The sequence below is a fragment of the Ciconia boyciana genome, chromosome 5 (genome assembly GCF_034638445.1).
Source record: "Ciconia boyciana chromosome 5, ASM3463844v1, whole genome shotgun sequence".
In the NCBI taxonomy this organism is placed as follows: Eukaryota; Metazoa; Chordata; class Aves; order Ciconiiformes; family Ciconiidae; genus Ciconia; species Ciconia boyciana.
Genome location: NC_132938.1, coordinates 30713810 through 30737562, shown reverse-complemented (window position 1 = coordinate 30737562; position 23753 = coordinate 30713810). Strand labels below are relative to the sequence as shown.

At 38.3% G+C, this 23753-nt stretch overlaps 1 protein-coding gene across 1 annotated transcript in view; it reads left to right on the top strand.

Annotated features, from left to right (window-relative positions):
- The window catches only part of SCFD2 (sec1 family domain containing 2), a 206711-nt gene that overhangs the window by 51027 nt on the left and 131931 nt on the right, over positions 1 to 23753 (top strand). The window contains exon 4 of the mRNA XM_072863139.1: positions 5629 to 5804. Within this exon, the coding sequence (XP_072719240.1) occupies positions 5629 to 5804 (176 nt within the window). The remainder of the gene's footprint in view (positions 1 to 5628; positions 5805 to 23753) is intronic.

Genomic DNA, 23753 nt, shown 5'->3' with positions numbered 1-23753 from the left:
TGATCAGAGGCAAGCTACTGGGAGATATAGGTCTATATTCCTAAGACTGTGGATGAGGAAAACAATTTATTTGGAATTTTTCAGCCCTCTACTGCCTGAAAAGTTTTGCCTGTGAACATAAGTGTGCCAAGGTCATTTCTTATTTGTGGTTCTGTCAAGTGAAAAACAGACCTCAGCAAAAGTGCTCTGGCCAGTGAAGCTCAAACTGTGTTCTTGCATAAAATTGAACTAAGTTTAAAGCTATGTGTGTTTGGCGGTTCATGTAGTCTTGGAAAAGCATCGATTTATTTATGCAATTGGTCACAAAATGTACTTTCCTCTTTACTTGTTTTCTTGTCCCTATGGAGATAATTAACTAAGTGCTAGATGAAAAAATAAGGACTGTATGTTTGGAACAGTGCATTGATAATTCTGACCTTTGCTCTTCAGACACCTCATTCATCCATAAATCTTTATGTAAAAAAAATGCACTTTGGGATTCTGCATTTTAAAAATTTACTTCTACCTATCTTGATCTATCTTGAAAAATAATTATTTTCTTGAAACGATGCCTGCATTACACTACGTAGACTGCAGCATTCATTTAAAATGGAAAAAAGTCATACTATGGAATTGTGTCTTGATGTCTACAAATGTGGTTTGTCTAGTTAACTTTTTGTTTAGCTGTTGAGGTGAAAGTCTTGCTGTTCCACTCAGGCAACTCTCACTACTCAAAAACAAATTTTTGACAGACTTTTAATATCAGTTGCAGGTAATTTCTGCCCCCGTATGTCTAACTTGAGTGATCTGCTTTACTAGTAGTAGAATTACTTCTTCCCTTCAGTCTAACTGTACACATAATCATTTGTGCATGTAGTATTAACTATGCATTTTCTATACGGTATAGTGTTGCAGATGTTGGTATTCAGTGCTGCTATTTTCATATTTAACAGAAAATAATTTATTTCCATTAATATTCTTTTTTTAATTACAAGGTATGGCTTCTGTAATTTAAAAGTTGGCAAAAGTGATCTGTAGTACTTTTGGGATCTGCCCTGAATTCTTGAAAGTTGGAGATGGAATTCAACATCTCTATGTCCCAATATGTTTGCAAATTAATTATTGTAGGAGGGAAGGATTGAAGGGGGCCATTTGTATTGAATTAAGTCTTGTGAGCATTTATGCAACTGCTCATTAGACACTCATCAAACCCTGCCTTAGAACATGTTAAATTTGTTTGCCTCCACTCTTGTTTCCAATAGTGGAAGATTGATTGATACAGCGATATGTTTCTTAATGTTTTGTGTAAATATATTAATGCTTTATTTACGCCTGTTGATTTTAGTACCAATATTGACCCTTAATGTAAACATTTTTCATGCATTTGTAGAGATCTTTATTTTTTTCCAGGTGGGGCAGGGAGCCCGTATAAGCTAGGAATTTCTATGTTGCTTTCCTAAGTTCTCTATCCCCCTAAGCATTACAGTAGCCTCTCTGTGCATGCAGCACAATTTTGAGTTAAACTTCCCGGAATGGGGGTGATTGGAGCTGCACAGAGTGCTCCAGAAGGAGAAGCTTTGTACTGAGGCATTTCTATGGCCCTGTTTTTACTGTAACTGTATCACCTGGTACCGATTGTACCTGCTTTTTGACAATGAGGAGGCCTAGACATTATTTCCTTCTTCTGTCATTTCCAGGTTTTTAACTCCCAAATTATAGCAGGTGCTCTTATCCTAACCTCAAAATGCATGATTTTGCACTCTATACTGTTAAATTTCATCCCACTTACATTAGTCCAATGCTCAAAGCAATCCAGCTGTGCCTTCTGCTCTTTCTCCGTATTAATGATGTTTCACAACCTTGTGACAGCACCCTTTTTGGCACTGTTTAGTACCAAAATTTGCATTATAAATATGTACATGCGCACACAAGCACGCTCTTATTTTACCTTTTCTTTGTATATGCTAGTACTTCTCTATTGCGTATTACCTGCCATTTACTTTTGGAAGTTTCTTAGATATCTTACAATTCTTCTAATCCTAGTCTTTTCCCCCTTAAATATGGTTATGGCATAGTTAATGCTATGCTAAATCCACATGCATTATAATTAATTCATTAATTGGTTACGTATCAGTTTGACACGATATTCTTTGATAAATGTACTTTGCATTTTATCCCACTTTTCTCTGTGATGTAAGGTATTTTTTTCTTGGACATTTGTCCTGAAGCTTTTCACACTCCTGACATCAGATTAATAAGGTAGCTAATTTTCACCATTTCTTAGACATAAATAATAGTTTTCTTTTTTCCTAGTCTAGCCTAGTCCCTATTACCTCTTCCTTTTTATCCTCAGTTTATCAGATTACTAAAATACAGAGCTGCTTCCATCACACTGACTTTCAGTGTTTCCTGGACGGAACTGGCTCTGCAGTAGTGAGACTGGTACCTAGCCCATCATGTTTCTTTTACTTCTGTAATGTTCAGTTTCATTCCCTACACTATTTTTTCATCCTGTTGCCCAAGATTCTTGCATTAGTGCACAAATACTTTGATTGTTCCTAACTAACCATTCACAGTTTCTTGGCTGACTTAATTCCTGCACTACCTGCATCATCAGTCTATCAGCATTGCTGTTTTCCTTCCCTGCTCCCCATCCTCCTGTATTCTGTTTACTTTTGAGTTTCACTGTGAGACTTCCAGTCACCATCTACTCATTTTATCCTCTCTGCTGTACTTGGGAAGAGGCATGAAGCTTTGAAACGTTTTCTTTAATGTTGCTTTCAGTAGATATTGTTTTTACCAAGTCCTGTATCGTGATTTAATGTAGTTGACAGAGCTTGGGATAAATGTACCTGTTTCACACATGCTACACTTGATAACTATTAATGGCAAAGGTTACTTCCCAGACAATATGGAATTCCTGGTGTTTGTGCAAGAAAGGTTATCAGTACTTTTAAATCCCTTAAGGGTAGTTGAGGTCATACTTCTCCTTCCCACACCCAGGAATTAAAAAATTATCAAGTGCTTTGTCAGCGTAATGTAGTCCTCACAAGTCAGACTTTGATGCCCACACAGACATCTGGCTATGCATAGGTGTAGAGTTTGGAGTAGAGTGTGACTATGGTGGAGAAGGAAGAGGAGAAGAGAGCAGGACAAGACGCTTACACTACAGTCCTTTCTGCCAGTAGTTGCCATCTTCTGACTGTGAATCTCTGGATTTGCTTTAGAAGAACAAAATGACAGTTGAAATGTGATGATGTGGTTGGAATCTATCTCCTCTTGTTTCATAAGACCTGTCTGCCACATTGCAACACAAAAGGACTTGAAATGGCAGAGGAACTTTAAAAAAACAAAAAGGCTTGGGATTAGATTAAATAAAAAATAAAAGACTTGGTATTAGATTAAATTAATTTGTTGTGCTGAAATCTCCCTCTGTGAGCAAGCAGCAGGGAAGGTGGTGAGGATTTAGGCCTCAGGAAAAGTTATTTAATTGCTGATTACCACCAATCACTTTCCCAAATTCCTTTCCTCATCTACTGGAATAGTTGTATTTATCAGCCAGCTGTCCAGGGAGATTTCTGTGTAGAATTTGGCTGGAACTCTTGAACCCTGGATCTGAGTGGTTCCATGGATATTGTAAATACCACAGATGAGATGCTGGACTCTTTAATGCCAATGTAAGTTTTGTAATGACTTGCTAAGGTCAGGATTTCACTTACGTTTACGTATGTGTTGGACTTTCTTTTGGTGGTACTGTGACGGTGGGAAAGAATTTGATTGTTTATCTAAAATGGTGCTGAATGGATGTCAGACTGATCCAGTGCTGCATCTGGATTCACTTTCACAAGGGACAATATGGAACAGAACTCTTGAAAAATTATTTTTTTAAAAATTGAAATCTGAAGTCTTGAAAGCCCTCCCGTTTTACTGTTTCATATGAGGGAAGGGCTGGCAACTTCATGTTTTCTCAAATGAAGCAAGTTAACAGATTTTGAATATGCTACAATATATCAGGACTGCTGTAGGTAATAATGCAGTCATTATCAAAGGTATGCTGCAAGGCATCATGGACTGACGTTTTCAAATCACCGTGTAAATCTGCCTGACACAGCTTTAAAAGAAATAAAACAAGACTGAAAGCTCTAGTGTTTAGTCTAAAAACACACATGGTTGTGGTTGCTGTTTTAGCCTACATGGGCTAGCCGTGGAAGCCTTTTGTCAGCTCTCCGCCTACTGAGTGGTGTCAGCTTGATTTGTGTGTTAATTTGCTGACTTTTCGGTTTGATGCCTTCCGTTAAAATTCATATAAAGAGTCTGTGTGTTTTTGCTTTATTTAGCAGCTTTCCCTAATCTAAATGCTCTTCCAAAGACTGCCCTTGGTATCACTGAAACTAAGAGAAAGCACTTTCAACATTTATTCACTGTTGGAGTCACTTATTCGCCATTTATGTGGTACTGAAAGGATGGAGGCAGATGGAGAGCCTTGTAAAGTGATGATCTAGCCAAACGCAGACAAGAAACACAGTGGCAATCTTACAAGATCTTTCCCTTATGGAAAAATACTGAATAAAATGATCAGTGGTGTAAGCCATGAGCCGCCTAGCATCATCTCAGCCTAGTGCCTTCCTGGCACCAAAGCTTGTCCTGTTTAAGTTAAAGGATCCTCCTCACTCCATCTCATGTGTCCCTGGTCTTTAGGTCTGGTTTGCTTGAGGAAGATGGCTTGTTAGTGGCAGTGGCTGCCAGGAACCAGCCCTGGACTGGATGTCAGTCCAGACTTGCAATTAGGATGGTGTTTTGACGCCATTTTTCCTTGTGCGTTGAAGGTATGTGTGACCGCCCCTGATTATTGTCTTGGGGCAGATAAGGTACTATGGACCTTCCTCCCTGGAACAGATCACTTCTAAAATATAAATTGATTGAGCAGTTTAGCTGGCACTTTAATGTTGGATGGAATAACTACTAATTCTGTAGTGTTTGTGTGGCCTGAATGACTCCCCTCATGCTCTTCTATTAAGGAGAGAGCTACAGGCCAATGTATGGGCACCACGGCGTTTATTTTCAAATAACAGGTGAAATCATGCTACGCTTACTGCATCTCAGAAACTGAAGAGTCACGCCTTGGAAGTGCCCCTTCCAAGAACAGCTCCAGAAAACAGTCCTTGAATCACTAACATTATCTCTATTTTTTTTAGTCAACACTGATCAAAAATGCACCCTCAGGAAGCGGCTGGAGGGTGTAGGTTTGGTGTAAGGTAAAAGGCTCACAAATTCCCATTGGACTTCTGATAAAAATAGAAAGATCAACCGTTGTTTAGAACTAGTCATCAAGTATTATTTCCCTAGCTTAAATGAATGTCCCTCTATGTCTGAAAACAAAAAATGGTATTACCCTTTATGTCAGCATCTGTTGTGTATTGTTAAATACCTACCATACCACATACCTTAAGCCACAGTTCATGCGTGAAGTAAATCTTTGTCCTGACCTGTTGCTGCAGCTTGAAGTTCCCAGTGATTGCAGAGAAGATAGGATCAGGGCCATAGCAGAGAAAGCCTCTAAAGTTCTCTATAACCCGTTCACTATAATTTAAAAAATCTAGGTTTGTATTTGCCACCACTGAATGCTGTGTCCTGTTTTCCTTTCCACAGGCAGAGTCACCCCAGAACAGCTCAGCTCATACATTCAGCTTTTCAGAAATAATCTCAAAGCTTTGGAGAACCATTGTGGTCTTCTACAGCTTGTGCTGGCCATGGTCCAGACTTTGAAACACCCCCAGACTTCCAAATGGGACAACTTCCTTGCCTTTGAGAGATTACTTCTGCAGGTACATATTATGTGAATTTATTTGACCTAAGTAAAAATGTTTTATTTAAGTTTTTGAATTTGTATTGAATTCTATAGCTTATATTTTTTATGAAGAAGTGTGCTGTATGTCTTGCTATAAAGCTGTTCCTTATTGCCAAACAGGTAAAAGGAATGGGAACCTACATAGTTAATCTTTTATAGTTTTGTATAAGAATAATTTTATAAATGAAAGGTAGACATTAAAGGTGAAGTACACAAATAATCTGAATTGGGTGATGGTTTTACATATACATGAAAATTCAAGATGATAAAACTTTTAGCATTGGATAGGATTATTATTACTACTACTACTACCACCACCACCACTACCACCAGTCTGAAGATGCTTCTTGAGGTAACATGCTGAATCAAATGCAGAGAGGACTTTGTTACTGTGTGAGTGTAAGACTTGTGTAATTTACTGAGCAGATGAAAGCATAGCAGGAAATTCCATGCACCAAGAGAGTGAGGTTTCTCTTGCTCACAACTGTCATCTACCCTCAGGTTTTCCCACCACCACATTTTTTACAGCATCCTGTTGGTGACCACAGTATTATTTACATACCATTTTGTATCGCACTTGGATTTCTCTCAGGAAATTAAGAGCTAGTGGTATATTGAACTCTATCCTACTAACCTTTGGAGATGTACCAAACAAAGGAGGAGTTTTTCTAAGAACCTAATAGAGTTAATTTGTGCTGAAATTCAGGGAAAGCTCAAAACTTTCCTCCCTGTGCTATCTCTTCTGCCATTGTGGTGTTTTTAGAGGAACCATCTTCTGAAATCCTAGCAAGAGGCAAGTCTTCATGAGCTAACTTCTAATGAAGTTAGAGTCAGCCTTAAATGAGTGAAGTGTATAGTGTGGACCTCAACTAAAACCAGATACTCGCTTTGTAAAAATTAGCTGTCTTTGTCTAGGTGTCAAAAACAAACCAACAACCCAACTCTCCCCATGATCTCTGGCAGCAGGATATAATCCCTGGTCCTTTGAGAAGACTCAGACCATACTTCATAGCTTTGTAGTCAATGAATTTCTGCGACATTTGGGGGGCAAAAAATGAAAAACTTAAATAAGTAGCAAGCTCTTGTCTACATTAATTTAAAAAACTATTCTCTCTTGGTAAGACTGAAATATTTTTGAATAACATAGTCAGCCTTCTTTCTCTTGTTAAGAAACAAACACATCTCAGGTAAAAGAACTCATTGCAGCCATTCTTTGGTTTGTCTGGACTGTAGAGCATGGGACTGACAGCCCATAGTCCCCTTCTCTCTCCTTTAGTGACTCATGTCACATAGGTCTTCTCAGAAGCTGGCTAAGTTCCATCTTAAAGCCAGTTCAGCTTTAGAATCAAAATAAAGCTGCAAGCTCAGCATTGTTTTCACAACAACAGACAGCTGCCTATATAAAAGCCACGCTGTAAATCATCAGGGAGTGGAAAAACAGAGGTAAGAAACAACCAAACTATATATTTCATACAAAAGAAATGTATAACAAGCACTCTCAGAATCGTAAGTGGCTTTGGATTATACCCACTGCCTTCCACCCATCATATTAAGGTAAAATGTGTTAGCCAAAGCAAACTTTCTAGGCTAACATTTGTAACTGTTCCTTAAGCACATATTCATTTTCAGTAGTTCAAACAACAATTATTTTGAATTACACAATCTGTACAGCATGTGTCCTTTTACTGACTCTGTTTTGAAGACAGAGTCTGACATGCATTATCTGCTTCTGAGCATGTGGGCTGTCTCTGATCTGTTGACAGGGGTTTGTAGGAAGAGCAAAATACTGAGACCCAGAAGACATCAGAGATATTTTTGTTTAAAAAAATTAGCTAGGACATTACATTGTGAATGGTTGGTACATAGCGCTCTGCACTAAATTTGATGCCATGGGAGTTTATTTCAGCAGTACTACTGAGAAATTCTTTAGCATAATTGTTATGTTTCAGATATTTTAAAATAATAAATCTTTAAAAATCCTCATTACAAAATAGTTGTTTCAACATGAAAGTAGTGTTGTTACTATCCTATATTGGAACGACATAGAAGATAACTGTTTGTGAAAGATCTACTGGGAGTAATATTATTAGACTCGGACAATGTAGGAATTCTAGATTTTTCACTGATGGATGCATGTCACACTCCAGTTGATGCCAAAGGAGATAACCCAGTATAAACAGCTAGTGTTAGAATTCTCAGATTTCCCCAAAAAATATATCTGCACAGTTTTGGAATTTCTCTCTTTACTGGATCTCTCTGATGGGTCTCATGATTCTCTGCTAAGTCTACTTTGTGCTTGTCAGAAAAACCGCATTGTTGACACGAAACCTTTAGTCTAACTCTTACATTGAATAACCTCTTCCATTTTTCTTCTTTCTTTGCTCCTTGATTTACTCCTTTCAGTTGATGTTGCAGGTACTCAGTTCTAAAAATGGCCTGGTAGATGTAGAAAGCAGCCCCCTTCCACTATTTTATCATAAAGATCTGTAACTACATTTTTCAGACCTATGTTGTCTCTAAGTTTTTTACATCTCCAGCAAGGAAGTTTGGTTTTGACTAGAAATCTGCTGAAACTCAGTGCAGCTGCATAGTTACTACAGAGTTGTCCTCTCCTTAACTCGGATGGATGAATGGTCTGAGAGCAAAACTGGATTTTGATGGGATCATGGCCTTGACCTCAAAGGAAAGAGGATCATATGCTGGGTTAAGGGTAATACATCAGAATGATTCATCTTGTCAATCACAAGTTTTCTCTGTGTTCTGCTGCTCTGCCTCTGCACACGATGGAGCTTTTACTACCCAGAAGTTTTAAATGCTTTGTGAATTGAAACAATATATCCTATTTACCAAGGAGATATCCCACCCCATCGTATTTTCCTTCTCTTGAGGTCTTCTTTCTATTTTTCTAGTTCTGACCATCCATAAAACTGATAGGTAGGAAGGGAACACAAGCTAAATGCTGCACCACGCTGCCTGCAGCTCCCCAGTACTCCTCATGTGACTGCCTTGTTTTCCTTGAAGTGAGGATGTAAAATTGAAGGAGGTAACAGAAAATAAGGAGTGTTGTCACTCCATACTTTTCAGCTCTGTTTAGCTCTATCCCCCGTTCTCCTCAAATTTATTACTTTCATGGAGATTTATTAAGCAGTAGAGGCCCATGAAATACAAAAGCACAAGAAGAGGGGCTCTCTCCAGAGTTTAAACAAAATGTGACACTGTGAGAGAAAAAATATTTTTGTTGTTTTTAACATATACTAATATATTCACTGAGCAGGGATTTCTGCCTCCAAATTAACTTTATAAATACCTGGGAGCAGTAGACAGTGTGAAGGGGGCATAATGTGCCCCAAGGGAAAGTGCAGTTGCTCTGTGAAGGGTACTGCTCTGAAATGCCCCGGGTTGGATGCTACCTCTTAAAATTGGCTGCGTCCTTCTGGCATAATCTTGCTCTCAAGATTTAAGAGTAAAGTACTTCTCATACTGAGTAGTAGTCTATTTTATGAATAGCCCCATCTGTTTAAATCCCAAGGTTGGGGTTTATTCAGTGCAAGCAAGTTTATCAGACCGAGTTTCTAAAATAGCATATGGAGCACTGGAAATGCATTTGCCCCCAAAGAAAACAGACATTCTCTAAGCAATTTAAAATTCTGCTGCTGTACTTTGGAGTGAGACAGAAGAGGAAGGGGAGGATTTAAGTTGATTCCAAGTTTCTGTAGGTTGCCATGAGCAAAGACATTGTCAAGTTAAAAAGTTTACTCTTAGTACTGTCATTTCTGTGTGGCAGCAAATTCGGGCAACAGTTGTATCAGCTGCTGGCACTGCATGGCAGCTAAAGGTTCATTCCGTCTTGTCCTCAGCTAATTGTCTGCTGCACATTTTTAAATGCAAACCTTTTCGCTAAACTGAGTGGATTTAAAATGCCAGGTCCTGTGTGTACTGGTTTGGATCCCATGGTGGAAAGTTGCCAGTGTAGCTGCCTTTCTGTAACATACAATGACTAGTTATAACTCCAACTAAAATAAAAATCTCTTCGACAATATTATTGGTATTTCTTGCTTTATTCCTTACAAACAACTCATACTTTATCAGGCAGCTTTTTGCACCGGGACTGCTGAAAGCAAACAGCTATTTTGACCTCCTGCAAAAAGGGGAGGGGTGTGTTTCTTCTTTAGTATGAGGACATTCGCTTCTTTTTTGAGATGTCTGGGCTAAACTTCATTTTAAAACTGCGAATGTACCAGCACTGTTGTCTTAAAATAACTGCATTGCCCAAAGTATGGAAAGCTGAAAGATTACTACATTCATTGTTATTATAGTGTTGGGGAGAGGATTGTTTCTTCTTGGGGCTTTTTTGTGGCACAGTTTTTGCACCTGCTGATCAGCATTTCACAGTTTACTGGGAAATTGGACAGCTTCAGCATTGACCTAGAAGCCATGATGCTACCATTGGATCTCAGTACTGTCGAAGTTCTGTTTTGTGATGCTGATTAATGTCACATAATTTCAAGAGTAATTGGAATTAAAGGTCATACTAAAAAAAAAATGCAACAAACCCACAAAAACAAACCAAAACAAAAAATCCCCAACACATTCACAGTTTCATTCTATAGATTAAAACCTAGAGTGTAAACTGGGGACTATATTGTTCTGGTTGGCTATAATTAGCTTTATGATGCATATCCAGCTAAAAATAATTTCAGCTTTCACCTATTTGAATTGTCTGACTTCTCAGACTTAAAGTCCCTTGAACTGGGGCTGAGTCCCCTCTGAGCTTTGACTCCTTTCATGTCCTGCACTGTCTATGAGGTAAGTGCCTTGCTGATGGGGCCAGTGCTCCCACACGTAGCACCTCCCAGCTATGGCATCAGAAGTGTCATCAGTGAGTATGGAAATTACATGTTTCTAGCAGATACTGAGGACAGCTATTCAATTGATGTGACAATGTGTACCACCCCGACACACATTGTCCCATTACTCTTGGCTTTGAGCTCATGATCAATCTGCCTAGCTCAATAATGTGTTACTTCTATACTTATAGTCTCTGCCAAGAACATACAGGTGGGCATTGCGCATCACCTTGATTGCTTAGGAAAACAAATGCAGAGCTGTAATGCCAATTAGCAAGCAAAGATACATCTTACAAGATGGGCTGCCATCTATCAATAAATCAAAGTTGTCATGTGTGAATTCAATATAGAATATGTGATGTATCTGTCAAAGTCATTACCTTCTAAAGTTAACTTTACTTGTTTTCAAAGGATGACTTGGTCGTTTTTTAAATTTTACAGGTTCTTTTCCATTCTTCTTTTTTTTTAAGCTTTGCTATCATAGGAAGGAGAACACTGTAATATTTTAGCAAAAGTATCTGGAGTTTTTAGTGGCTCCTGGTAATAAGGAGGTCAAATACTCTGATGGTGGAAGCTATGTACACATACTTACATGGAGAGCTCCTGACAGTACAGAATTTTCATGTTTAGATTTCCAAATACTAATTAGTTGTGTTTTATTTTAGTTCTGTTTTCTCATTTTGGTGCTGTAAAATTTGTCAGAAGACAGATTTTTTTTTTTTTTTTTTGTCCTTGGTGTGTTAAGAAACAGAAAATACAGACATGTTTTTAAGAGAAACAGAAACTTCATGCCAGATGGTCATTCCAATGTTTTTATTTTTCTGTTGGCAAAAAGTGGTTATGAGGTTAATAAAATGACATCATTCTTTCTTCTATGAATATTAGAGTGCAAACTCACAAAAAAAGAAGTGGAAAAACTGCAATACAGCTGAATATTTTATATCATAGTTAATGTTTCAGTAGCAAGATCTAATAGCTTGGGTGTTGATAACCATTCCATCCTGTGCTGTGATTCTCTACCATTTTTACAAATGCAGGGTATGCATGACTCATTACTTAATCAAGGATGACATTATTATTTATTTGCACTTTTGGCCATTGCAGAATATGGTAGGCGTTGTTCACATGTGCATGCCTGCACAGGACCCCGTGCCAATAAATTTGGAAGCTGTAAGACACCAGCTCGCAAACTTTCCCTGCCTAGAACTCACTGTAGCTTTCAGACCTCTCATCTTTTCTGCAGGGTATGGTAGTTACTAGGTGGCATTTATTGACTCTAAACTGGTATAGACCAAAAGCTTAAGCATGGGCTTCAGGGCTGCTGAAGCAAGCAGTTTGATACAAAGCAGTGAGGAAACAGAAAAGCTTTTGGAGTAATTCCTCTTGCTCTGCAAGAGTAATTCACAGTTCAGCTGTAGCGAGGCCTTTATTTCTACATAGAATAGATTAAGATTAGTGGCATTCCTTGTTATTATTATTTATATTGCTTTAGTCTACATGTAATTTATAATTATGTAGCTCAGCTCAGTGCAATAAATTGTCTTTTTGGTGGACTACGATGTTGATCACTAAATCTTTTTAGAAGAGATATTGGAACAGCATTTGGAAAGAGGACCCATGATGTTAGCCGCCTGTAATTAGAGATATTAAAAAAAAACAGCCTTGAAATTAGATCAGTCACTTTTCAACATAAAGTTACATATGGAATGAATTGTCTTGGTGGGAGTCTTGCATGATACCATGTTGATTGCAAAGGTCATTGTCTGGAATTTGGTACCTTTTGGATGAGGTTGCAGTTTGGACGCTCATACGCATTCTGTCTTACACAGCTAGAGAATGAAATGTAATTTGTTGATGATTTCTGAAAAGAAAACAGTCCTGCAGCAATAACTTGCTTAAGCTTCCCAATTATTTACAGTAAGTTCTTATTTAACCATCTGTTTGTTAGACTTGCTCCATTTAAACCGGGAGTAATTTCCAGAACATGTAAACCCGTTTGGATTCTGCCTTTATGCATGTGACATTTTTAACTTTGCAAGTATTTATTCTACATAAAATTTATGCTAAATGTCATGGCCTTGCTTAAAAACTGGTGTATACAAGCCCTGAAATACTGTTGCTTCTTGTCACCTGCCTTGCATGGTCTCAGTTCATGTCTTTTGCTTGCTCATGCCTCTTATGTTCATGATACCTTAAGGGTTTTTTTAACAAGAATTCAGTTGTATTTATGTGTTTTCTATACATTCCTATAAAACAGAGCCCTAAACTGCTGGGGACACGTCAGTGCTACAGCAATACAGGTAAAACAGCGGCCTAAATTTCTGGAAGTGATGCGTTGTTTTGAGTGTGTTGGGTTTGTGCACCACCTGTGATACTCCACAGAGGAGGAGCTTGTTGCTTACAATTCATGTTCCGTGTTCTCAGGGAGCTCGGTTATGGACCATTTCCCAGGTTTGACATGTCAGAATTAAGACATTCCAACTAGGTTTGCTCAGAAAGAAAGATGTGTGTGTCTGTGTGCATATATATATATATATATATATATATATATAAAATTCTTCTAGTCTATATATGTATATATATAATTCTTCTAGTGAAACTAATTTTCTATCAGTAGAATGCTCTTGTCAGACTACTTTGAAAGCAAAATAAAATACAGGTAAGGATTGTTTTAACATTGTTTTAACATTAAATAAATCCTTTGAGAGTGAACAGAAGCTATATTTCTACTGACAATTTATTAATCTGTTGAAAGAAAACTGTTTTAAGTTTTTCTAACTCTGGCTGACAAGGGGTTAAAGTATCTTAAGTGGGGTTACCATATCACATGGGAGTTAAGAGTATCTTTTTGTATTCTTGTCAAATAAATGTGTTTGCGTTTGGTCTGAAACATTGCAAAGTATTGCCATTGTGGCTCTCATTTAAAAAGGAAAGACCTCCCTCCCTCATCGTCTGAAAGCAAATATTTTGTATCCAGATAAGAGTCACGTAGAGCCTCTAAAATGAGCACTTAATAAAGAAATGGCTTTCTTAAGTGAATAAATGTCCACATCAATAAAACTTAAGAAGCCTTGTGGGAAGAAGAGGCTAAACATATTAAGTCAATGGGAACTGTTAAATTAATTCTATGTACAAAACCAAAATACTTGCTGTAAAATAAAAGAATCCTAACGTATAAATGATTGTAATGGGAGCCAGCTCTTGGGGAGGGAAAAAAAGGCAAAAAACCACTACCGCCCACTCCACACACACACATTATTTAGTAGAAGTTTGAACAACTAATAGTTTTTTCTTGCCAGTTTTCATTTTATATGCATTTTGAAATTACATGGCAGTTGATATCTGGTTAGGCCATGTTCCAGAAGGGCAGCACAATTCTCAATTTCCTGCGAACACTTGTCACGGGTGATCGCCGGAGCCCTTCTCCAGCCCCGGGAAACCCCTGTGCAGAGCTACGGCTCTGCCTGTCATTTGCCATTCTTTCTCCTCTGTTACTTTTCTCCTTAAAATATAATATTAATTGTAAAAGATAATATTAATCCGGCCGAACAGCAGATGCCCTTGCACCGTGTCAGTATACGTGGAGTAGCTGCGGAGAGGCACAATATTAACAATATTGAATGAGCACTGTTCACTCTTACACAGGTAATTGTGCTCCAAGAGGCAAAGCTTCTGTCGTGTACTCCCAGCAAGTCGCTGCTTCGCTGTATGCGTTGCTTCACTGATAGAGAGTTGCGTACTACCCAGTTTATGTTAGTGGCAGGATCTGCTTTCCAGTCCTTAACTTCTTAAGGAGATTGTTGCCACCCTCACCAAAAAATTTATCTTACTTCCTTTTGTTACTTCTTGCACAGGTCAGGCTGAGTAGTGAAATGTATTTAACAAAAAGCACTCTTCCAAAAACATGAGAAATGTCTCCAGTGCACTGGGCAAATCTCTTGGCTTATTAACCTGCAGAAAAATGGCATGCACTATTTCAGATCTAACAAAGTGGAAGATTCAAGCTCTCTTGGCAGCAGCATATTTGTCCTGGTTTCGGCTGGGATAGAGTTGATTTCCTTCCTAGTGGCTGGTGTAGTACTGTGTTTTGGGTTTTAGTATGAGAATAATATTGAATAATTAGTTGAATTATTAGTAGAATAATTATTAGTAGAATTATTAGAGAATTATTAGTAGAATAAGAATTATTATTAGATAAGAATTATTAGTAGAATAATTAGAGAATAATTAGTTGCCATCTGGGGCTAAACCACGACAATATTATAACATTATATTATAAGAATATAAGATATTGGGGGGCAGGGACCTGTAGGTGGTGCCTTTTTAGGTGTGACTTTAATGGTCACAGGTAAGCAGTGCAAGGGTGCAGATTCCCTTAGTCCATCTTCTTGCCTCTTAACAACAGAAATCCCATTAGCAATGCCCATTCAGCAGCCCTCTGATGGACAAGTTAATTGGCAATGTTTTGCTGAGTACTGAATCAAGTGTGTTATAGTGGTGTTTAGTCTCTGCTAATAAGCTCATTCATTTGGTGTTAATTGTGTGTTACTGGATAGGCACAGTGGTATATGAATGGAGATGGGGAGGTAGGCAGCTCCATCTGTGCTCTAGCATTTTATTTTCTATCCATTTTGTTCATTATGATACCCATGTTTTTTGATAAAAAGACTTGTTTGGTGTATTTTTTTGGATGCTTTCAGTTCTATCAGCTTTGGATGCTATGACTCAGCTTGTCATAGTCTAGGTTAGAAAAGCAGGAGTTTTTTTAAGACGATACATAGGGTTTCTTAGCTAGTAATCCTAACTGAATTTTGCCTCTGCTATAGGTTCAGAGCAGGACCGCATTTACCTTTGAGTTTTGTCTGCTTTCACTAATTATATTATACTATTTAAGGAAATGAGCATTGCCTTATTTTTACAGTCCATGTGTTGTCCCTAGGTAAGATTCCAGGTACTGTTGTAATAATAATGAAATCAATACCACAGAGCACGGCATCTAGTGAGAGCTTTACTCATAGGAACTGCTTATCATTGTGGTTGTTAGCTCAGAGGCAGTAAATCACCTACCAAATCTCTTATCTGCAAAGCAGTTTGATAGTGCCAGCACTGTATCTCTGGTTTTGAGTGTGATTATATTAGTCTGTCAGCTTGGTTTTCCTCATTTTTTGGAGAATATACTTGATTATTTCCTACAGACTGGCAAGGAGAAAGCGGAGAAACAACACAACTGAAACCTAATGAAAACTTTACTGTGGGCGATATCCAAAATTAACAGTGGGGCTGCCACGTTGCATTCCCTCTGTCTCCCCACCTTAATGAGTTGCATATTTCCCTTTCCACTGGCTCACACACTTCCTTGGATCACAGACATTTCTGGGCACAGGGTACATGCACAGACATACAGGTGCACACTGAACTGCTTTTTCCCACAGTCTGGGTTGTCTGGGCATTAGTCAGCCCCAACCTGGAAAGCAGATAGTCCCATTGGCACAATACTGATCCCTAGCTGTAAGCCTAGCCTCTCCATTTGTCTTGTGTCCCACAGAATATGCTAAGGGATTTTTGTCCCAGCAAAAAAATAAACTTTGGTGAGTCTTGACGTGCTTGTGCAAACATGTCTTTATGACTGCTGCCTTCAAATCACAGCTGTTAACCTCTGTTTGCATTATCTGTTCCTGGTCATGAAGATCTTTGAAGGCACAACTGTGCTTAGACTCTGAGGCTAATATTTTTCCCAATACCATTATTTTCAGTAGGAAAGTAAGTATATTCTTAATTTGATTTTGCTTACTTCATGGAAAACAAGGTGGTGTTAGTTTTCTGAGTTGTCAGGTGAGCCAAGATTGGGGTGGTCTAGGACTTAACTACTTTTCCTAACTTAAGATTTTATCTTCTACCTGGTGAAATTGAACCTGGAGTGAGTTAGAGAACTCTCAACACTCTGCCTTGTTCTTGGCGATGTTTTCAATGAAAGAGGATCATGTTGTGTCCCCTTCTCCACCCCCGAAGGAAGCTACACAAAGGGACAGTGCTGTACAACAAGTTGATTGGCGCTCAGTCCAGCTATGGAGCCCTGGTAGATTTTCATTTGTTATAAATTATGATACCATTGTTTGTACATGTATAGACTTGCTTGATATATCATTTGCTTACATCCAGTAAAGAAGGCAGGCTTAGCTCTCCTTGTCTAGATTAGAAAAGCAAGTCCTGTATGAAGGCATCATGCTGACTCAGCCAACAAAATCTTAGTAGAATTTTACCTCTGCAGTAGGTCATGAAGAATCATTTTTAAAATCAAATCTGGCTTGTCAGAGGTCTGCCTGTGTAGTATTCACCGCGTTGCGTCCTCTTGGAGATGACCAGTTACCTCTGCTTAAACAAAGTTGTAACCCTAACTCATGCCTCTTGGAGAGGTGTAAAATATTAGGATTTAATCAAAATGGTTACTACCACGTCTGCTATCCCACAGGTATGTGTAACAGACAAATGACTCAAAACTGGTAGGTGTTTTCTACATGTTCCTGAGGTTTCTTGGAAAATGGAGAAAGATTCTTTTATAGTGGTTTTCTTTCTTTAGATTTTCTCCAGTTCATGTCTCTTCAGCTAAGTTACCTTTTATTGCCATGACGTTTCTCTAGGGACTTTCTCAATCTAAGAAGATACCTCTTTGGAAGCCTGCCTGTTTCACCCCATGGCACCATATTTGGGTACAAGAACATTAAAGTCAGCATAGTGTAGGCCTGACAAATGTGGATTTATGCTGGAAGCTGCCTGCTGGCTGTGGTGTTCCCAGCTCGGCACGGAGCAGCGTGGGGGCTGATACAAGACACATTGATCACAGAATCACAGAAACGTATAGGTTGGAAAAGACCTTTAAGATCATCAAGTCCAACCGTAAACCTAACACTACCAAGTCCACCACTAGACCATGTCCCTAAGCACCTCATCCAAGGTTGTTTGCCAACACAAAGGTTGTTTGCCTTTGTGTGCCTTTAAAACAAATAGCATATGGTTCTGTGAGTGTTCCTGTAATTCAAAGTAGTCATGTTGCCTGCAGAAATGAAGGGCACCGTGCACACGTAAAACTTATACAGTATTTTCTAATGAAATACGACAACCCGTTTGTGCAGCTGTGTCTAATAAGGCATGAATACACTTAACTGCTATTTACCTCCTCACACTGTTTGTTTGGAGTACAGAAATGCTGTACATTCACATTAGGCAATTCAGTATAGAAATCTAACTTGGACTATTGATGGGAAGTATTTCATAATTTCGTAGCAGGTTAAAACATATGGTTGTAGTTAGATAAATAAATGGCTTAGTCCATAAACCACTGCCATTCAGCACAACTGTCGGGTTGATGTACGTTTATCCTTCAGGAGAGTAAAATGTAGGTAATGGATAAGTAATAAATGATAGCCTGGGTCTCTGCCTGGGGAAGGGAAAAGTTTCAAATTCTTTTTAACGAGGGCATTAGTAAGAGAAGAGGAAAAGGTAATGTGCCAGAGATGATAAACTCTCCAAATATGACTTAATTCTATCCATCGGTTTCTCTTCTAGTATTTCTTCCCTACTCATCCCCATGTCTAGGGAAAGGGAAATAGCTGCTAAGCTGTAGGCAGCAAAGGACTCAGACATACTCCATAGTTTCATCTGACTTACCCTCGCATAGTAGTGCTGCCTTTCCTGAATGGAGCAGAAGGGTTATTCTCCAATAAAAATAAGGAACGGTTTCTTTAAGTTTTTAAAAATGTCTCTGGTTTTCTCTGAATTTCGTAACCCAGTATTCTTCTGCAACACAGGAACAAAGATAACACAGTTAAATTTGGGAAGATGTAGGCACTGTATTAAGTGAGCTTATCAAATGCTGTAGCTATTCAATGTATCTGCTCAGAATATTGTTTTTCAATTGTCAGTAGGATCAGAGTGTGGTTAAAATAAAGGTTCCCCAAGAGAGAGTGGCATGGGTCCTCAACTGCCTTTTTATTAACAGATATTTTTAAAATGGCTATGGTGTCCATGGTGGCTAGGCTCTCAATGGCTTGATTTGTTTTGGTTCTGTTTGGTTTTGAAAGTACATTTTTAAAAAGCATGCATTCTTATATCTGTTTTAATAGATACAGTTATGAGAAAGCTCTGAAAGTCTCTACTTGCAGAATAAACAAAAAATTTAAAAAGCTAAAATTATTGGTATCATGTACCACTACCTAAAGTTCATTATCTCTAATGGGCAGTAGCCTTAGCTGGGCGTAAGCTTAGCTGTGACTATCATATAGTCACAATCAGAAGATTGTGACTATATGATACCTAGGAATAAATTTCAAAATATATGTTCTTGTACCAAAAGCTCTCAACCTTCTCACTTGTCTTAATTGAATTATCCTGCTTTCCCTCTGTGCAGTTTTTTCCCCAGACTGTAGATGGATTTTCTGTTCAGGTTATTTAATTTCTGGAATTACTCAAAAAATACTCGGTACTCAAGGAGTCAATGCACAACACTCAAGCACCCTCTATTCCGCAGTAGTTCTGGAGAGCTTTAGAACAACTGAGCACCTTCTGTGTCCTCTTATCTACTGTTTCTCCAAGCTTGTCTTGGTGAGAGGTTGGCTTTTGCCAGAATTATTGGAAAATTGATGCGTCTTCTCCTGTGTCCCCTGGAAGAAAAGGCTGTTTGAGAATCTACGTACTGTAGGAGGGAAATGGTTCACTGCGTCTTTTCATTGCATCTACAGCGATGGCAGCAGATACACAAAGATGTAAGCTGCTGCTACTTTAAGGGAGTGTCAATCACTGGTTTAGGCAAAGTTTTGTATTGTCTACATACTGTTTTAGTTTCATCTGCTTGTTTGCTGCAGAAAAGAGGTTGCCACGTGCCAACATTTAATTGGTAGGGGTCTGACTGCACGCATTGGCAACAAACGTGTAGATTGGGAAGCCACCATACATTTCAGGGGACATCATAGCTGAGAAATCTATTTGCAGAATGCAAAACTTCAATGTTTTGCTTTGGGTTCTGATTTCACCCAATTTTTGCAGCTACACAGAATGAAACTTTTTCTGTGTGAATTCAACCTGTAAGGCTGTCAGTTTGAACTCCAAATGTCAGCATCTGCAAATGGTTTGGTTGCCTCTGTGAAATTAATTGTTTCCTAGCCTATCACTGTGTGCATTTGTGTTTTATCCATAGCCTGAGCAAGATCTCTATTAGAAGTGATCGCTACTATAAAATGAATGATTTCTTTAGTATCTGATGGGTGGACCTAGAGAAGTAAAGATAAGCATGGAGTAGTCTGCCCTTTCTCATCCTGCTTCCCTTCTGTAAGTCAAAGAGGATATGCAGTTCTAAGACATCAGTAAAGCACTCTTGGTGGGCACTAGTTATGTTGTCCTTTTCCTGCATGTGCTGTTCATAGGAGTTTTATTTTCATCAAATACGTAGAGGCAGAGGATACCTGTAAATCTTTTAACTCTCAAATGTTTTCAGTAAGTAATGGCACAGGAACTGAATTTTGTAGTTAAAAATACAAAAGCTCGACTGCTGTCTCACAGAGACCGCAGCATATTTCATGCACATGGGCTCTCAAACGACGATGGAAACAACACCTCATGGATGACCAGGTGACCTGTTTTTCTGTCCTGACAAACTAAAAATAATTTACATATTTTTGTTTTTAAAACATTTGCATGTCATCTTGGTGTGATTACTGGCACATGTTGTATTGATTCAACTTTATTGTCGCATTATTCTCTTGCATTCAAGGGCCACATGTGCTCCACATCTGGTGACCATTCAAGAGCCTTTTGAAAAACATCACCAATTTTTGTTCTTAGAAATGCTTATGACAAATATCACACTCTTGCATCTGCTTCTGCTGTTGGTTGCAAACAGGATGCACTAGGCTGTGCCTACTGTCCAGTTACAAAACCACCAAAGACAACATAATACATTTCCTGTTAACCAAAGTGATTAACTGCTTGATTATTGGTCCTTGTTCCTTGCACCAGAATGACCATGCATCCTTGTTCTGATGAAATCATAGTGGGCTGTACTGGATGTGTATCTCTTTATGGCCGCTTTCATTAGACCAGAATGTGGGAAAAAGGGACAGCAGGAAGAAAACCATTGCATTTTTAGGAATGAATAGGAACCCTCTTTTTTTATAGTTATTTATGCTAAAATATAATCTTGCTTTTGAGGAAAGCATGCCTTAAAAACTGCTAGCATAGTATTCAATGTCAAAAGTCACCAATAAACTACTACTTAAAACATTCTGGAAAAAGCTGAATGTTTTCCTGCAGATCTGTCAGTACTGTTCTGGTTTGGTACATTGCTCAATGCATTTTATAGTGTGACTGCATGACTATTTACCACGCTTCATGACGATGACGTTGCATTTATCGTGAACCTCTCATGGTGTGAAGTATACTCATTCTGAACACCATCTGTTTAGAATATACAGTTTCCCGTACCAAATCAGTTGCATGCAAAGGAGATTGCAGTGTGCTTTTCACACATTATTTATTATGTAGGGCAAAGTTAAAAATCATGATTAGCATCTTCTTACATTTCACCCTTAGGTGCATATAATATAAAATCTCATTTGGAGGTACCTAAAGCCAAACTCAAACCTGAAACATGTTTAGTTGGGCTTAGAATGAAGGAGAAAATATTCTCCTGACTCAATAATGAACTTCATTTCTCTTTTGGGACTTGACTTCTGACACAGAGAGAAGGCCAAAATAAAAACCAGAGTGAGTGAGGGCCCCGACTTAAACCTGCTTTTAATTAAGCCTTGTAAAGAAGCTTTTCTGCTAAAACTCTCAGGTTGAAGAGTTCATGCAAAAAAACCTCCCTGTGGCTTATGAACAGCAAAAGTGGGGACATTCAAACACACATTTTGGAATAGTTTAAACCAGAAAAAAATGCAAGTGAGAAAGTCCATATTATTTGTTTAATGCAGTTTTTAGCAGGCTACTCCTTTTCCAGTTATATTCTTTTTTTGTCATTCTGTGTGTTTCAGTTTAAAACTTAATGCCGCTACAAGTTGTTTTGATATTAACAAACATGAAAACTAAATTGCTTTGGTTTCCTTTTTTCCTAATTGCACATAAATCTGACCCATTTCAGCTGGACACAGTTACAGTGCATTAGAAATGTAATACACATTTCAAATCAGAACCCTTGTGCCAAGGCAAAGGTCAAAGTAATTTTCTTGTTTGTTTGGTTTTAAAGGGATTAAATAAATGTAGTTTTTTTACCACAAGGAAAACGATAGTGCCCGTTGCTCCAGTATGGCTTTTAAGTCCACGTTTAAATGGGAGTAGACAATCCTGTCTGGAGCAGTGGCAGGGATCATTTCACAAGTAAGGGCTGTGGGCTTTCCGTGCAAAGTGATGCTCATTGTGCAAGACTTCAGCTAGATCACTTACACTATCAACCCCAGACAAGAGCTTACACCACGCTAAAATAAAGCTGTGGCTTCAGTGACAGGCTGTAAACAAAAAGGGGTGGGATACAGTTAATGGCAGCAGTATAGCGCTAAAGAAAAATAAATAATTCCCTTTTACTTGCAATTGGCAAAGGCCCAAATCCTGAAACATCATCAATCATCCTTGATGACTAGATGAGATCATAAACTGAATGAGGAAAAATAAACTTGAAGTTAACTTAAATTGTGATTGGCACAGTAAAAATTAACTTTAACCCAAAAAAATATTTTCTTCTTCCAAAACATTTCCAATTGCCGCCCTTCCCAACTTTTCCCCACCCATTGCAGAACTTCCAAGTGCTCTTCACTGTTGGTAGATGTTATCCCTTATCCTTCCATGTCTGTTTCAGCATGTGCTTTTGGTTTTTTGTTGAGAAGCAAACTGCTTTTGCATTTCTTCCCAAAAAAAATTTTAAGTGTAGTCCTCATATAAATACTGAACATCATGTTATTCATAACCTCTTAATTCACCAGTCTACCAGCTGAATAATGTAGCAGGCATGGAAGACTGAGAAGCAAAGGATGTTATACAGACCAGGAGAGCCATTCTGACAAAAATCTGTTGGGGAAAAACTTCCTGAGAAGAATACGTGAAGTTTCTTTTTCAGTTCTTCATACGTCTACAGCTTATTATGAACAAAATATACACTCCAGGGAACAGTTATGTACTGTCAGGAATATTGACTTGATATTTTAATTTTTACAGCTGTTAATATTTTGCCCATGATTTTTTACAAAGTTTCTGTATAATATCCCTTGAGAGAGAGGTTTGTTCTTCATGAGCTGATAGCTTTAAATATAAAAGTTAAGTTCTGGAAAGTTGGAGACCTGGTAGAAATAATACTAAAATTCTACCAACAGTATGAAGTCCTGAGGTTGTGAAGTCAGTTTTGGAGCTGGCAAACTGCATCTTAATTTAAAAGATAGAGCAGCATGTCATGAATATTGCAGTCGGGCAATGATCATTACTGATTATTTGAGAAACATTAGACACATGGTTGGAAGAATTGGTTCGACACTTTTTTTTTGTAAGCAATAACCAAGGAAATTTTGTAGTTTTAGATCATTGGTTTAAAGGCACTGTTACACCCTAGCTGTTCATGGCACATACGAAGTAAGTTGAGAATATCAATCTGGTTCTCAGGGGGTTTAATTGATGCCAAATTGGCAGAGATTGAGTAGGAAGGGAGCTTGGGCTACCCCCTAACCTCTTGAGCTTTTGCATACTTACTTTATCAGTTGTGTAGATAAGGGGGTTTGCTTCACCATGCAATCAATCTGGCCCTTGCTTTAAGACGAAAACACTGAATTTAATTATGTAGCTGTGGGCCTGGGTTCAGCCATCCCCTGTGGTATCAGACGTATAAAGTGAACCTCTGCTGGAAATTAGCGTGTATTACTGATGAGCGTTGGGAACAAACTACACAAGTGATCTTTTCAATAGATACTGTGAGAGGTTTATTTTTTTTCCCCTTAATTAAAACAAAAAAAAAAAAAGAGGTATAAATGCTGACTTAGACTTACTCTTGTTATATAGTGTTGAAATGGTGGACCGGTCATGCTGATTCTGTTTATTTATTTATTTCC